Source organism: Toxorhynchites rutilus, chromosome 3 (assembly GCF_029784135.1).
Source record: "Toxorhynchites rutilus septentrionalis strain SRP chromosome 3, ASM2978413v1, whole genome shotgun sequence".
NCBI classification, from domain to species: Eukaryota; Metazoa; Arthropoda; class Insecta; order Diptera; family Culicidae; genus Toxorhynchites; species Toxorhynchites rutilus.
Genome location: NC_073746.1, coordinates 21,935,941 through 21,951,149, shown reverse-complemented (window position 1 = coordinate 21,951,149; position 15,209 = coordinate 21,935,941). Strand labels below are relative to the sequence as shown.

General features: G+C 36.1%; 2 protein-coding genes across 3 annotated transcripts; both read left to right on the top strand.

The window, feature by feature from the left end:
* The first annotated feature begins 332 nt into the window (after positions 1-332).
* On the top strand, positions 333-5,227 carry LOC129779734 (uncharacterized). The gene is made up of 2 exons (XM_055787386.1): positions 333-4,855; positions 4,914-5,227. The coding sequence occupies exon 1, from the start codon at positions 383-385 to the stop codon at positions 1,421-1,423; it is 1,041 nt and encodes a 346-aa protein (XP_055643361.1). The 5' UTR covers positions 333-382; the 3' UTR covers positions 1,424-4,855; positions 4,914-5,227.
* A 3,401-nt stretch (positions 5,228-8,628) lies between these two features.
* LOC129779733 (zinc finger protein 501-like) lies at positions 8,629-14,963 on the top strand. Of its 2 annotated transcripts, XM_055787385.1 has the most exons (12): positions 8,656-8,799; positions 9,625-9,826; positions 9,999-10,528; positions 10,580-10,663; positions 10,719-10,802; positions 10,858-10,941; positions 10,998-11,081; positions 11,137-11,322; positions 11,387-11,470; positions 11,526-11,609; positions 11,664-11,891; positions 11,947-14,963. In XM_055787385.1, exons 3-11 carry the CDS (start codon positions 10,012-10,014, stop codon positions 11,753-11,755), a joined length of 1,299 nt encoding a protein of 432 aa, XP_055643360.1. In that variant the 5' UTR covers positions 8,656-8,799; positions 9,625-9,826; positions 9,999-10,011; the 3' UTR covers positions 11,756-11,891; positions 11,947-14,963. The 2 variants fall into 2 exon arrangements, with proteins under 2 accessions (XP_055643359.1, XP_055643360.1); XM_055787384.1 differs by lacking the exon at positions 9,625-9,826 and having other exon boundaries at positions 8,629-8,799; positions 11,947-14,961.
* The last annotated feature ends 246 nt before the right edge of the window (positions 14,964-15,209 follow it).

Below are 15,209 nucleotides of genomic sequence, written 5' to 3'. Positions count from 1 at the left end.
AACGGGTGATCGGTGGATCTGTGTCAAATGCACAGATCTAGAATATAATTATTCGAAGAAAGTGCGAATAAGTGACTTAATAGGAATACTCGCTACTAGCATATATCCTAGTGGGTGGGGAAATTATTATAAGGAGGATATGCCAACCAAGCCGCCTCCATTTAGGGTAATTAGTGAATTGCATAGGCGAGTAAATGGCAATTCTGAATCTGAGTTTAGAAACTCAGAGGAATGCCATCAATTAAAAATGCCTCCTCCTTGGAATCCTGATCTAGTTGATTGCAGGAGGAAAGGTAATGATTCAGATGACAAAGTATTTGAATCATCTAAAGTAACCAGATTAATTGCACCTCCTCCGTGGAACCCTAAGTTGGCTAGGTATATGAGGAGGAAAAATGACAATTCATCTGAGTCAGAAGATTCAGATGATGAAGACAAACTTGAAGTGATACAAGTTGAAATGAATGAAAAACTAGGAGATGTTAGTCCTCAGAGCGGTGAAGATGGCTGCTCATTCCCAGTGAGGAAAGAGCCATTTAAAACCATATCAGTCGCAAAACGCGAATCTGATTATGAGAATAGTTTGCCCGCAATAGGCAAAACGGGTATCATCACAGATGTATGGGCTGTGATAGAAGAAAATACGAAAACCTCCACAGAAAGAGGAATTATGGCGGAAAAGAAAAAACCATGCGTGATGCATGAAGTCAGGGCGGATGAGATATCTGCAAATAAAGAAATAGCGGATTCCAATAATGGAAACGCTAAAAATTTTAAGATAGAAAAACTATCTATCAACCTTCAAGATCCAGAATGGGAAAGGCCAGCTACTGGATTAATTAAGAATTCTGTTGCAACACTGATTGTTGAACAGAAAATAAAATACCCAACTGAAAAACGGTTTGAAGAAATAGAACCACCTGTAGCAGTAGAGGAAGTAGTCCTCAGAAATAGAACAAAAATATTAGCAAAATTTTATTTGAAGACGAAAGCCTGGCGTGAAGGTTTTAAAAAATTCCTTAGAAGTGCAAAGTTCATCCCAAAAATTGGGAGCCAATGTAAAACCAAAAGTGTTATCATCAAGATGGATGATTCATCACAAGATGCTAACATACAATTTGAAAACTCAACAAATATAGAGATTTGTGTTATTGAGCCTCCGAGGAAGGTAGCGCCAGAAATAACACCAAAGGAATTGTTTATAAATGAATCTTCATTTCTTCCAAGGAGAAATAATTCCCACAATAGAAAATCATATTCAGTCGATAATTATAGTATTGGAAATCTCGATAAATACTGTACCCCAGATTACCAGTATCCTCGACGTCGTATCAAAAACGACTTCCACTCTGTAACCGCGAGTTACACTATTGTACCATCATTAACGAAATATGATGAATATTCTATTTTGCAAAATTTGTGACATGTTGACAATATTTAGTCATAGGGCAACACATATAAAATAATGCGATCGTTATAGTTAAAAGCCATAGATTCGTATAAAATAGGACTACTTATAACCAAAAAAATTATGGCTCTGAATAACTTTCAAATCTTTAGAAGACTGTTTCCTAAGTATTAGGGGCGTCTATTTACCTGTATGACAACGAGAGCAATACATCTTGAGTTAGCGCAAGATATGAGTTCGGATTCTTTCATTATATGTTTCCGCAATTTGCAAAATTATGGCCCAGATAGGGAAATTATTACCGTAGATCAAAACTATAAACTCTCTAATATAGAGGTTGGAAAGTTTGTTTTTCAACGTTTGTAATATGTTGATATTCTTTATATCTATATAAAGTATAGAAAATCTTAAGCTTGATAAAATATAAAGACGAAAATCTTAAAATGGAAATTTAACAAAACTGTTAACTGAATTAATTAGAAAATATTTTTAGGCAAATGATTTGCTTGAAGTTCAGCAAGTGAGCTGCTGAAAGACTTTAATACAATTTAAGATACAATTGTTTCGTTATAAAATGGACCCAATAAAATGATAACTTGTAAGGTCCAAAATATCAATTAGAGCAAAAAAGAAGAGACTGTCTGGTCAAGCGTCAAGCATTTGGAATGCTCAAAACATTACTCTGATGGGTTAAAAGTATAGCAAGTATTCTGCTGAAAAATATACATTGACCACTAAAGAAAAAATTATGGCGCAGCAAGTGATATGCTGAAGCCAGTTTCTATACGAATGATTGGCTCAAAGCTCAGTAAGTGAATTGCTGAAAGGAGCGATATCAACTGTAAATTAGTTGATGGTAGAAAAAATTAAAAATACAGCTATGAAGAATTTGGAAGACTGATTTGTTAGCAAGTGGATTGCTTAACCTTCAGCAAGTGATTTGCTGAAGGGGTCAAAACCAAAAGTTTTTTTTTTAAGCAAGTGAATTGCTTAAAACTCAGCAAGTGGATTGCTGAGAGTAACAACATCACCAGTAAGTCGGTTGATGAAATACAGCATGTGAGATGCTGAAGAAAGATTTTTTAAACAAGTGGTTTGCGAAGCTCAGCATGTGAGTTGCTGAGAATATGATCAATGCATTATTCAAATGAATATTAAAAGCATAGCTTCCAGTCTTAACTGAGGGAAAGATTGGAGATGGTTAACTATACAATGTAGATGACATTATGAGTTATTTGAATACAAGTAACAGGAAAAAAAATTGAATGAAATTTTTAAATGTATTTCAAAGTATATCACACTATGAGAGCATGAGTTGCATGCATAAAGAAAACGACTTGAAAAAGTTTATGTGAGCTACGATCAGTCGTATTATATGATTAGTCGGAACAGTTACATGAGAACTGAGGCTTTAAAATTGGATTTAGTATTCAGAGACAAACTTTAATGTTAATACTTGCTGAAGGAACGGTAATTGTACTACCAAAAGATTAGCACATTGACTAATTATTTCAAAAGGATGTTTTGAGAAAAACAATATCAGCAATGTAACAAGACAACTAGCAAAGGGATGTTGGATTCAAGATTCCTTTCTTGGCAACGAGATAACTTAGCATTAAAATGGAACGTTGTGTTTGATGAAAGAAAATCTTATAAGAGAAAAGAAAATGTAATTTGCATTTCCTTTAATGGAAAATATTATATAACACTGAACCTCAATGAATAATTTTCCAAAAAGAAACTTGAAGTTAGTTTATATAATTAACGGTTATATCAAATTACTAGTGAGAGCAATTATTCGAAATTTACGAATGTTTACGATTAGTTTGCATAACTGTATGCAGAATAAAAATGAAACAAAAAATACTATTATTAATAAAACAAATAATAAGTTATGTTTTCTAGTATAAACTTGTAAGTGTAAGTGTAAGGAAAAGATAATAATGTGAGTGAAATCAAATCACACAATAAAACACAGAATAAAGCGATACAGCTACAGATGGAAATATGTTCAAGCAAATGTATATGATTTAGAACATGTAGAACGACTATCAAAAATTTAAATTAAAATGTAGAAAAGAATGATAATACTGAAGAATTTGGTAAATCTATGTAGTAGATTTACGGAGTCCGGAATGTTACGGACAGCTGAGGCTTATCGCGGATCGAGTTACAGATCCATAAGATAAGCAATATTTGAGATTATATTTAGAAAAGACCTCCAAGCGAGGTATAGAAACGTTTAGAAAGGACCAATGTAAGGCAATTAAAAGATGTAAGAGCTCAAGTGTTTTGTTAGGCTAGAAAACGCTTGTAGTTCGAAATTATTGCCGGTCATAAATTCAGAATGGACGAATATTTAAATAGCGTCCGGTAAACAATTTAATGCATGCATCATTTAGGATGCATTTTTATTACCCTTTTCCATCCCTAGCTGCGCTCAGCCAGATACACCAGCAGGGTGTAATAAAATAAAAGGATGTTATTTAGAGCGAAGGATGGAAAGGGGAAATCCAAGAATAAGATAGGCGCACCGACGAGGTGCTATAAACTTAAGGTATTTTCTTAGGGTAGTGCAGCCGTCTCAGACTGCACGTTACCATACGCTAGAAGAAGGGACAAGGAAGGTAGATGATCTAAACGAAACCGATATGTTATCGGTTTTCAAGAGAGAGAGAGGAGATGTTCCTCGTCAATCTTAGTTTAAGGAACCATGTATATATTGTGAAACTTTTGAATAAATTTTTTAGTATTGTAACAGAACTCACGCGAAAGCGTTAAAATTTTTCTTTCAATAGAGAAATTTTTCACGATGTGTAACTTGAACTTATATCTGTACACGCTGTATCGGACGACGTCGCCGAACTAGCGTTAACAAATTACGTGACTCACTCAACGGAAATCTAATCAACACCGATCTGAGCAGCTACTAGAGACGTCGATTAATCGTTCGATTAATTCAAATAATCGAATTTCTGAAATTATAATCGAGTAATTTTGTATCGAATAATTTAAAATCAAAATATGAATACATCGAATAATTGTCACTGTAATCGCGATTGATGAAAGAAGGCATTTTTACCATGGTTAATGCAATTTTAAGTTAAGAATTAGGCTTTATAATCTTTTTATTCAACATTTTTTTATCCCATAATGGAACATCGACATCCTGATAGACCACGCGACCAGAATGACAACATGATACGTGCTTATTACAAGAAAAAATATTCGCTCGATAAATCGAATATTGAAAGACGATTATTCGAATGAATCGAATATTGAAAAGTGCTCCAACGATTAATCGATAATCGAAAAGATGAAAAATTTAGACATCACTAGCAGCTACTCACCGTAGTGTGTAGCCACGGCGCTAAAGAAGTTTTTGCAGGAGCTGCCCAATCCGATCATCCCGGTTATGTTTTACGACAAATTCGTCGTAAGCCTCAAGTAGGATATCCGATCCTTGTTTCATATAACTTTTTACTAACTATCCATGTAATTACAGTAATTACCAGTGATGCGTAGCAATCCGATTGCATATCCAGGATCTGCCAATTTACCACAACATGACGCTCAAGTATATTGTGATCCGAGATGATGAATAGAAGGTGGGAAGATTCACTGGTTTTGGTTGTGTTAAAGTTTGATTGTGTTAGTAGCCAGGAAGATAGGATGTTCACATACCAGGCATACCAGTCAGTTACTCAAATGGTACAAAATTGAATGTGTCATCGAATAACGTTGAAAGAGGATATACAAAAGCTAATTACAAATTTCCAATTCATATTTTTCGCATTATGGAAAAAATCAGAACATATCACGAACTAAAATGTTTAATTTTTTCTTTGATTTCAGAAATAGTATTCTAATGTCTACTATGATTAAATCGACCGATTCCTTTTTCGAGTTCCAATTTTAGTTGTATAGAAATAAATATTTATCATTTTAATTGACCACAATAGATGAAAAAAAGTTTGTTTTTATTGCAATTGAAAAGAAAATATTACTACAGGTATAGAATCCTGATCAAAATACCATTGAACCGACATTGGACTGACAAATGACCCCGTGTTGAACAAATTACATACATATTTGGGGTATATGTTAAACCAATGTTGAACCAACCGCTTATAGTGGGTCATACTGGCCGGTTTGACATTTGTTTACCATTATTTACCGGTTTGACATTTGTTTACCATTATTATTGTGTAATATGTACGAGTAATTCGTAATGCAAAAATATACTAATCATTGGTAATATTTACCAAAAAATTCTTTATATATACCAATTTTTTGGGCCAGTGTGCCAACTGAAACACCGCTGAGATCACTGGTGGCAATTAAGCTGTCACCCGTAGATGCGCGCAACAACATAAACAAAACAATAAATTGTATTTTGTCATCGTTTCATGTTCAATATGTTTTTAGTCCGTTCAATAATATAGTTTTTATTTGTTTGTATTTACGTTCGTGCGTGTTTCATTTGTACGTTATACTTATGACAGACATACAGCTGTACTTGCGTTGTACTTCGAAAATTGTATGTCTGTCACCATGTACAGCGCTAGCACCATGCAAGCAACTCGGTACAATCGCTGTACCTGTACCGACCTGTTTTACCGCTGTACATGGCTACAGTTGTACTGTGCGCAGCGCCATAGACGGTTAGTGGTGGGTAGCATGAACAAGCAGAATCAAATCACTTGATAAACGTTCTTTTCATTGACTTTCTTTTAAGTTAATAACTCAGATTGGAAACTTTTTTGTTGTGTTTGATAGTTTAGACACTAAATAAAAACCTTTTTCATTGAAATATGTGGTGGAAATTGGAAAAATATCTGATTGTCAGTTTGACATACGGTACAATGTACAACCAAAGTATGTCTGTCATGGTACGATGGTACCTGTACAACGCTGTACACGTACGACGCAAGTACAGCTGTATGTCTGTCCCTGGTATTATGTACACGGCCACCCCGACACCGCGTACGTAAAATACAGTTATATGTCTGTCATAAGTATAACAATGGGACATATTCTAACGGAATGTATGTGAACTGCGGACCTTTGAAAGTGGTAAGCGGTGGTCTAGATGTCGTTTGTAAAACGACACACGGGAAGAAAGAAACACTTTGAATTTCCTAAAAGAGTATCATCTAAATCAGCACGTTTGATACTGTTATCACACGCAGATGGGTAGAAACTTTTGCAACGCACTGATACAAACGCGGTCAGACAAAAAGTCCAATGCAACAATGTTCCAACCGAGGCTTCATTGTTAAACCAAAATCACGGAAAAACAGTTTTGACGTAGGACTACGTCTTTCATTTCAATACCGGGGTGTAAAATCAAAGTTTCGAAAACGAAAGCGTTACGCCGGAGACCGAGATTTTCAGCTTTAATAGCTCCTAAACAACTGAACGAAATGGTATGATAAACACTTCATTCGAAAGATAAAATGTCAACGCGTTCTATACTTGTTACTTTCTGATCCAAAAACTTGTTTCAATAGTCTTAAAATTGCTTTCAAAACAGGCTATTGAAATCACCAATCGGTATATGAGCGAGCGCCGCTCGGAAATCCACTCAGTTCTAATTGAACAGCGATTGGAGCATGTTGTCGCTGTTGTGGTGAAGCTCTTCGTTTATCATGAAAGCGCGGATGAACGGTGTCACCAAGAGCCTGTTTGTGCACCTTAGGCCAGAAGGGAATCCATCAGGAGGAGAGTGATGCCACAAACGGTTCCCCGGGAAGATCTCGAAGCAGCCGCTACACACACACACACACACACACACACACACACATACACGCATGGAATTCTTTCCGTTTGGATGCCATTCAGCATCGAGAAAGATCCGGAAAATAATCTGCCAGTTCCTCTGGGAATTTAAAAATATATTCATGTGAAAGAGTATATTTGAATGTTTTCTATCCATGTAACACTGTGACCAAATATGTTTCAATCAAGTGCTATTAACAGATGGTTATCGAGTTAGCATTAACCACTGGTGGGCTTCCAGTATCGAGGAAAATGTGGAAATATCTAATCGTTACTGAAAATAATCTGCCAGTTCCTCTGGGAATGTAAAATTACATGTGAAAGAGTTTGTTTTAACGATTTCTATCCATGCAACACTGTGACCAAATACATTTGGTTTTGTGATTTTTCAATCAATCGCAATTAACAGAATAGCTTCTGAAGATTATTCTTCCCCATCAGTAGGATATTTCCGTATCCAATATTGTATGCGCCCGCAATCGAATATTACTCAGTCGCCGAAAGTTCCGAGCTCAGAGAGTTCATTCCCCTCTAGTTTGCCTTCCAAATTGCCATCGTAAACCACGCCTTCTCTCGATTCAATCACGCACAAAAAGCATACTTAAGCGATATTCTGGTGGTGAGATGCATTCATTTTTCGTGAAGACATCGACAAGACAACATCGTTGCTGAGGGTGCTGGACGGCGAAGGATCGAGATCTGCCCTGAAACGCAAGCAGTTTGTTTGAAACTGTGAGGAAGCACAGAGAAGCCGATCCTTCAGGAGAAGAGAAGGTGACCATCGAAGCAGCCGCTACACACACACACATACACGCACGGAATTCTTTCCGTTTGGATGCCATTCAGCATCGAGAAAGATCCGGAAAATAATCTTCCAGTTCCTCTGGGAATTTTAAAATACATTCATGTGGAAGAGTTTATTTTAATGTTTTCTATCCATGTAACACTGTGACCAAATACATTTGGTTGTGTGATTTTTCAATCAATCGCAATTAACAGGATAGCTTCTGAAGATTATTCTTCCCCATCAGTAGGATATTTCCGTATCCAATATTGGATGCATAAAAGCTTGTGCCTCCAACGTAACGCTCTCGTTTTCGAAGTCCCCCCAATATTCATTCATTCAGAATGAATTCAGATTCAACTTCAAACAAATGATCTCTAAATCAACGATAGTCCTACGTCACCCTTGCGGTTATACCATAGATATAACCCACTTCCTGTTTTTCAAAGTTATTATTGACTGCTAGTGGTAAAGGTAGTGATATAAATCGATTCCTTTCTGAACAACTCGAGGAACAATGTTCAGGTCTTCAGGATTCTTTTTTCGCGAGTCGACGTAAATGTTACATTGGACCATTTCAAAAGTTACGTGAGATTCAGTTGGAAGAAATTTGAGAAAATCTTGACACCCCTGATTTGTTTATTTATTTTTTTGCTGAACTGTCAATTGAACAAAACTCAAAAGATTCGTGTTATACACAAATAGATACATTGATTGCTCCTGGAATTGTGAGAAATTTTTAGCATTTTTATGTTGAAATTGGACAGTTCTAGACTTTGAGTTGAATTGACTGGAGGAGTGAGATGGCGTTAGTCAGCAACAACCTGTAAGTTTATTAAGGAAATGTTTAGACAGACGCCCCATCGAAGTGGCTTATTCGCACTTTGTACTTGATTCTTGTTGATGTACCGTAATGCTTTTCAATCCGGACACTTTTTCATTATACTCAATATCACACCAAAACCATAACATCTTTTGTATGTTGAATTAATGTGACTGATAGTTACTATTGTATCAATGTAGTGTAAGTGTCAGGCATAGCATCTAGCTGTTGACAAAAAAATGTCAAAACGAATATTTGTGTTTCACAAACCCATGTCCGGAATGAAAAACACAGGAGATGATTTGAAATCCGATCGGATCAAATGTTAACAATGAAATTCCTTATTGAAGGAGTTGCATAAGAGTATGTTCTTATCCCTAGAAAGTATAGATCAAAGATTTTCGATCCGGGAGACCATAAAACTCTTCGGTATACTAAAGAGTACACTGGAAGATCAGATTAAGGAACGCTACGCATTCACATAAAAAGATTTACTAGCATTCTTTCCAACGAAGAAGAAAGAATTATTCTGGAGTGGAAACATTTGGAAACGTCATCGAAAATCTTAGAAAGTTGAATACCCTCAAAACTCATCTCAGTCAATTACTTTATGGAAAGATAGTTGAAACTTTCCATGAGTGTTGCTAATAACTTGGACAAGTGGCTAGTTGTGATCAAAGACGATAGACATGGACATTATCCATTATACATAAATAGTAAAATAAATTTCATAACTTCTGTTCTTTTTGAATGTTTGTTTTAAGATTATAATAGAATAACAATGGAATAATAAGCTCTACAAGAATTAATAACTAATTTCTCTCAAAGGAATGCTGCCAACAAAATGTGTCTGGAATTCAAGTCACGGTACAATGGAGAAATTTACAAATTTTGAATGCCTTCTAATTCTATTGGAACGGTTATTTTTCATGCTATGTTTTGTCAATATTTTTACTAGTCGAAATCATCACCGTAAGCGCTTAAGTGTTCGGAACTGGATGCATTACGATATATAAGATTGCTATACTCCGTAAGTGAACATTAAAGTATCACAATTGGTTTAACAATAAGACATGCTTTGATAAATCTCAACTTACAATTTCTTTTTAATTGATGAAACATTTGCAAGCCGTAAGCATATTCTAATGATTTAATATGTTGTTCAATATTGTTTTTTTTAAATGACAATGATGTTCGAGCAGAATCCATATCAACATGGATAAATGTAGTTTTTGCTCCGATATATGCAATAAGGAATTCCATCACGTGCTGATACCCTCTCACCAAGAGCCGAAACTAAAAACTGTGCTGCAGAAACTTAATAGTTCCACTTCCCAATTGAGTAGTTATCCTACATGCGACAAATGCCGCCAAGAATTAATGACCGTCTACAAGATTCCCGAGAGCTGCTTCCAAACTTTGTCCAATGCCAAACCTACAGATCACATCAAGATGGAACCAGAGCTCATGATTGATGACCACGAACTGTCGGAAAATGGCGAATTTTATGAAGGAGATTCAAAAGTAGTCTTTGGGCCGATTGAACCGGAAGACAAAATGCGTATCGAGGGTGAAGATGGAGGAATATTCTTCTTCAGTGAAATAGACGAAGACGCGAGAACAAATACACAAAAAACAGGTGAACTAGAATACTCACCTTCAGAACATCATAAATGTAAGAAAGAGTTGGTGGACGAAAATTTGATGAAAGATCACTTACGGTTACACATGGGTGAGTATGTGGTGTAATTTTCTGCAAACATAGCCTGATAATCTATTTTAGAAGGAAAACCTTTTAAATGTAAAAGGTGTGTAAAAACATTTAGTTCTAAAAACGGACTAAAAAAGCACGTACAAACTCATAAGGGTTGGTAAACAAAATTATACTCAATAAACAATTCAGCAGCTTCATTCCTTTGCAGGTGAACATCCCTATTCTTGTTCACATTGTCTGAAAGCGTTTAGGACTCCTTCAAAGCACAAAGAGCACATTCGAACTCATACGGGTTGGAAAAAATGTTTTACTTCAATGAACTATTCGGCAGAGTCTTTCTTTTGCAGGTGAATGTCCCTATTCTTGTCCACATTGTCCGAAGACGTTCAAGCGAACTACAACGCTCAAACTGCACATTCTAACTCATACGGGTTTGTAAAGAATATTTTACTATAATGTACTCTACAGTAAAATCCTTTCATTTCAGGAGAACGTCCCCATTCTTGTCCGCATTGCCCGAAAGCGTTTGGGGTTCGTTCATCACTACAACGTCACATTCGAACTCATACGGGTTGATAAAGAATGTTTCACTATAATGTACTTTTGATAAAATCATTCCTTTGTAGATGAACGACCATTTTCTTGTCCACATTGTGCGGAAGCATTTAGGAATTGTAAAAAACTACAAAAGCACATTCAAACTCATCCGGATTCGGGAAATCCTTCAAAAGAGAAACCGTTTAAATGTGAAAAGTGTGAAAAAACATTTGGCTCAAAACACAACCTTAAAATACACGTTTTTACTCACACGGGTTAGTGAAAAAGTTTTCTATTCAATAATTCCCTATTCCCTATAGCAGGCTCATTCCTTTGCAGGTGAACGTCCCTATTCTTGTTCACATTGTCCGAAAGCGTTTAAGCATCCTTCGACGCTTCAAGAGCATATTCAAACGCATACAGGTTGGTAAAAATTATTTAAAACAAAGAATCATTCAGCAGAGTTTTTCTTTTACAGGTGAACGTCCCTTTTCTTGTCAACATTGTTCGAGAACGTTTGGGAATCGAAAAGTACTCCGACAGCACTTTCGAATTCATTCGGGTTGGTAAAAAAAAATTATTACAAGTAACTCTTCAGCAGGTTCATTTTTTGTAGATGAACGTCCGTTTTCTTGTTCACATTGTCCGAAAGCGTTTAAGCATCTTTCAGGGCTCCGGGTACACATTCGAACACATACGTGTTTGTAAAAATGTTTTAGTACTATTTGAAAAGTAACTATTCAACTGGGACTTTTCGCAGCTGAACATTCCTTTTTTTGCCCACAATGTCCGAAGACGTTTGTACAAGCTGCAGCGCTCAAACAGCATATTGTAACTCATACGGGTAGGAAAAGAATGTTTTACTACAATAAACATAGTACAATGTCACTTCTTTGCAGATGAACGCCCGTTCTATTGTCCACATTGTCCGAAAGCGTTTATAGATCGCACATTGCTCATAGTGCACATTAGAACTCATGCAGTGGTGTCGAGTGGGGGTGGAGCGGACCCGCACCCACAACCGCACTTCTTTGTAACATAAAATCAAGTTAAACCAGAAAAACGGTCCGGTTGTACCACTGGCATAGATTAGAACAAAAGAACAAGTATAGGCATTATCTGAACGCTAAATATTCCATGACATGTCAAGAGAATTTCCAACCCGCGAAGACACTTGACCGATCGGGAATTGAACCCAATGCCCTTGTCAGCATTAGCCATGGATTTACAAGGAATTTGCCGCTTTACTAGATTCCCGATAACGATCTGCTGATGCGATGGCTTTCGAATCAAGACAGCTGAGCAACCCCAAGCCGAATTCTAGCCGACACTTCAGGCCCCGTAACTCTTCAAAGGCATGTCAAGAGAATTTCTAACTCGGGAAGACTCTTGACCGGTAAGGAATTGAACCTAATACCTATGTCAGTACCAGTCCAGAATTTACAAAGAAAATCCTGCTTCACTGGATACCCGACAACGGTCTGCTAATCTTTTTCGACACCAGACAGCTGAGCAAACTCAAGCCTAATTCCAGCTGATACTTCAAGCCCTTCATTTAACCTAAGGGTGGGTTTAGACTAGTGATATATTCGTGCGAAGAAATATGATGAGATTTATAGAAATCGCATCAACCGTTCACACTAGCGCGAACTTATATAATTAATATATTCATATTTTCGGTGAATTTATTCTATACATTCTATACATATATTCCTCGAAGAAGTGTATCAGATATATTCTCACCCGTTTACATCTATTTTTGGGTGAATAAATCCATCTATAGCTATAGATCTCCCTAATGTAAACTCGCCATAAGGTATAACCGCGTCAATCTGGATATGCAATGAGATCTGCCACAACAAAGAAAAATCTCGTAATAATTGTCTGTTAACCTGAATGAGGTGGCAGAAGTAAATGACTTTTAAAACTGGATGAAGTTAAAGAAAAAATATTTTCTGGAATTTTTTCATTCAATTATATTTTTTTCTTTGAATAAATACCAATAACGCCAAAAAATACACTATAGCAATATTACAGAACGCGCACAGTCTGTGAGTACACGTGTTAGGTTAGGCGCAAATTGAGAAGCGTATAGCGCTCGTAAGCGAACGCGAGACTACCAACACGACTCATACGTGTCACAAACGTAACGTGGTGGAGCACATATTGAGTCGCAGTTTGGTGTAAATAACATGCCACTCGCATACAATGACTGATTAACACAGAGTTGCGCGATATATTTATTTACTAACACAATCACCCGACCAGTACAGCAATACAGTGTCAAACCCACGGCGCTAGATGATTGTTCACCAACACAACTACCACAACCGGCATGACCAGCACGAGAAACTGTGGTTCAGTCACAGCGTCGCGCGAGTCGTGTCTCACAAGCGCTCCACCATCTCGCGTCATCTGGCCAATTTGCGCCGTTCTATCTGTTTTCATTAGCCACAAAAACAGGCGCTATATCGCGCCAAGTTACTCGCGCTATATGTGTCTCAATTTGCGCCTTGCCTTACGATTTTTCGCGCGAGCGCGAGGAGTGTTAAGGGGGGATCCCGGTCTGGAAGGTCGAAAAAATCGATTTTTTTTTGTTATTTGCATTTTTGAGAATAATATGTCCTCAGAAATGATGTCCTAAAAGGATTTTTCGATATTTGATTTTGTTGAAAAGTTACAGCCAAAAGTATGATGTCACCTCAGGGGTTATAGTATTGCTGTACGAATTCTCAAACGCGTTTTTCTCGAAACCTGTTTTTTCAACTGGCAGTATCGATATCTCAGGATTTTTTCATTTATTTATTTATAAAACATTCATATTTTGTAACTTAAGACTTCTGACTTCTAATGTTCAATTGTAAAATTGAAGTGGAATAAGCGCTGCACAGAACAAAACAAAAAATCAAACTATTTGAACAACTACTATTAGCTCCTAATTAAAATGCTCTATATAACCTTTCTTAAATGCTGTCAACGAATCTACATTAGATAGACTTGTGAGTAAAGAATTTCAATGAGTTACACCTCGCACGAAAAATGAATTCTCATACTTAGACGCACGATGCCTTGATAAAATATATTTTATGGCCCGATTTTTTGTGTGGTTTATAATTTACTATACAAATACTCTGGTTTTTTTCGTTTTCGAGATTCTATGTAAAATTAAGCGACAACGAAGCTTACTTAAAATTAACTAATGGGCATCCTATGAGGACATGGTGCAACTGAGAAACATGGGACAATCTATTCAGGTTAAACACACACCGTGCACAGGAATTTACAGCAAGTTTGAACTTGAACTTATTGAAAGTTGCTATAGATACATCATCAAATATGAAATACCATGCTGAAAAATTGGAGAAAAATAAGGCTTTTGAAAAGTTTTAATTTGTTTTCTTTTCTTTTAATTATTTAATTAGACTCAAGTGTATAAAGAGTCATCATCTAACAGTACATTATTAAACTATTGAAATTTATCATAACTACACAATTATAAACTTATAAGTCTAATTAACTAAAACTACAGAACAATATTTCATTAAAAATATAATTTACTAGCTGACCTGGCAAACTACGTCTCGCCCAAAATTTGTGTTTTGTTATCAATACCTTCAAACATTCACGTTTTCTTACTATGAGCATGTTCATGGGTCCAATCGCAGAACTGTTCATTAATTGATCTTCTAATCGTTGAATTTACGTTTTTTTTATAAAATTCCTAGTATTTCTAACAAAACTCATCATTATAATATCACATTATTTTCAAACACAATTCTCGTTCAAGATTTTTCAACCACTTGCAAATAACATGTTTCTCCGTTACATGGAATAAATGTTTTATACAGAAAAAAATGATATATGATAATGACAGCCCTAAATCCGACAATTCCTTTCTCGAGTTCTGCTCCTATCAACTATTGGAGTGTGTAGCGCAGCGAAATAAAACGACCGATTAGGTAAAAAGAACGAATATAATTGATTTTTTTCAGAGATGAGAGAACAAAAGAGTATCGATAATAATGCGTGATGTAAAAGTCTCCACGGCAGAGTTTCCATGTCATCATCAACGCATTCGGCGATACTTTTTTATTGGTATAGATAGAAGAAGATATAGGAGTGCGTTTCATCACACTAAAATCCATTCCCAGTTTAGAACAAA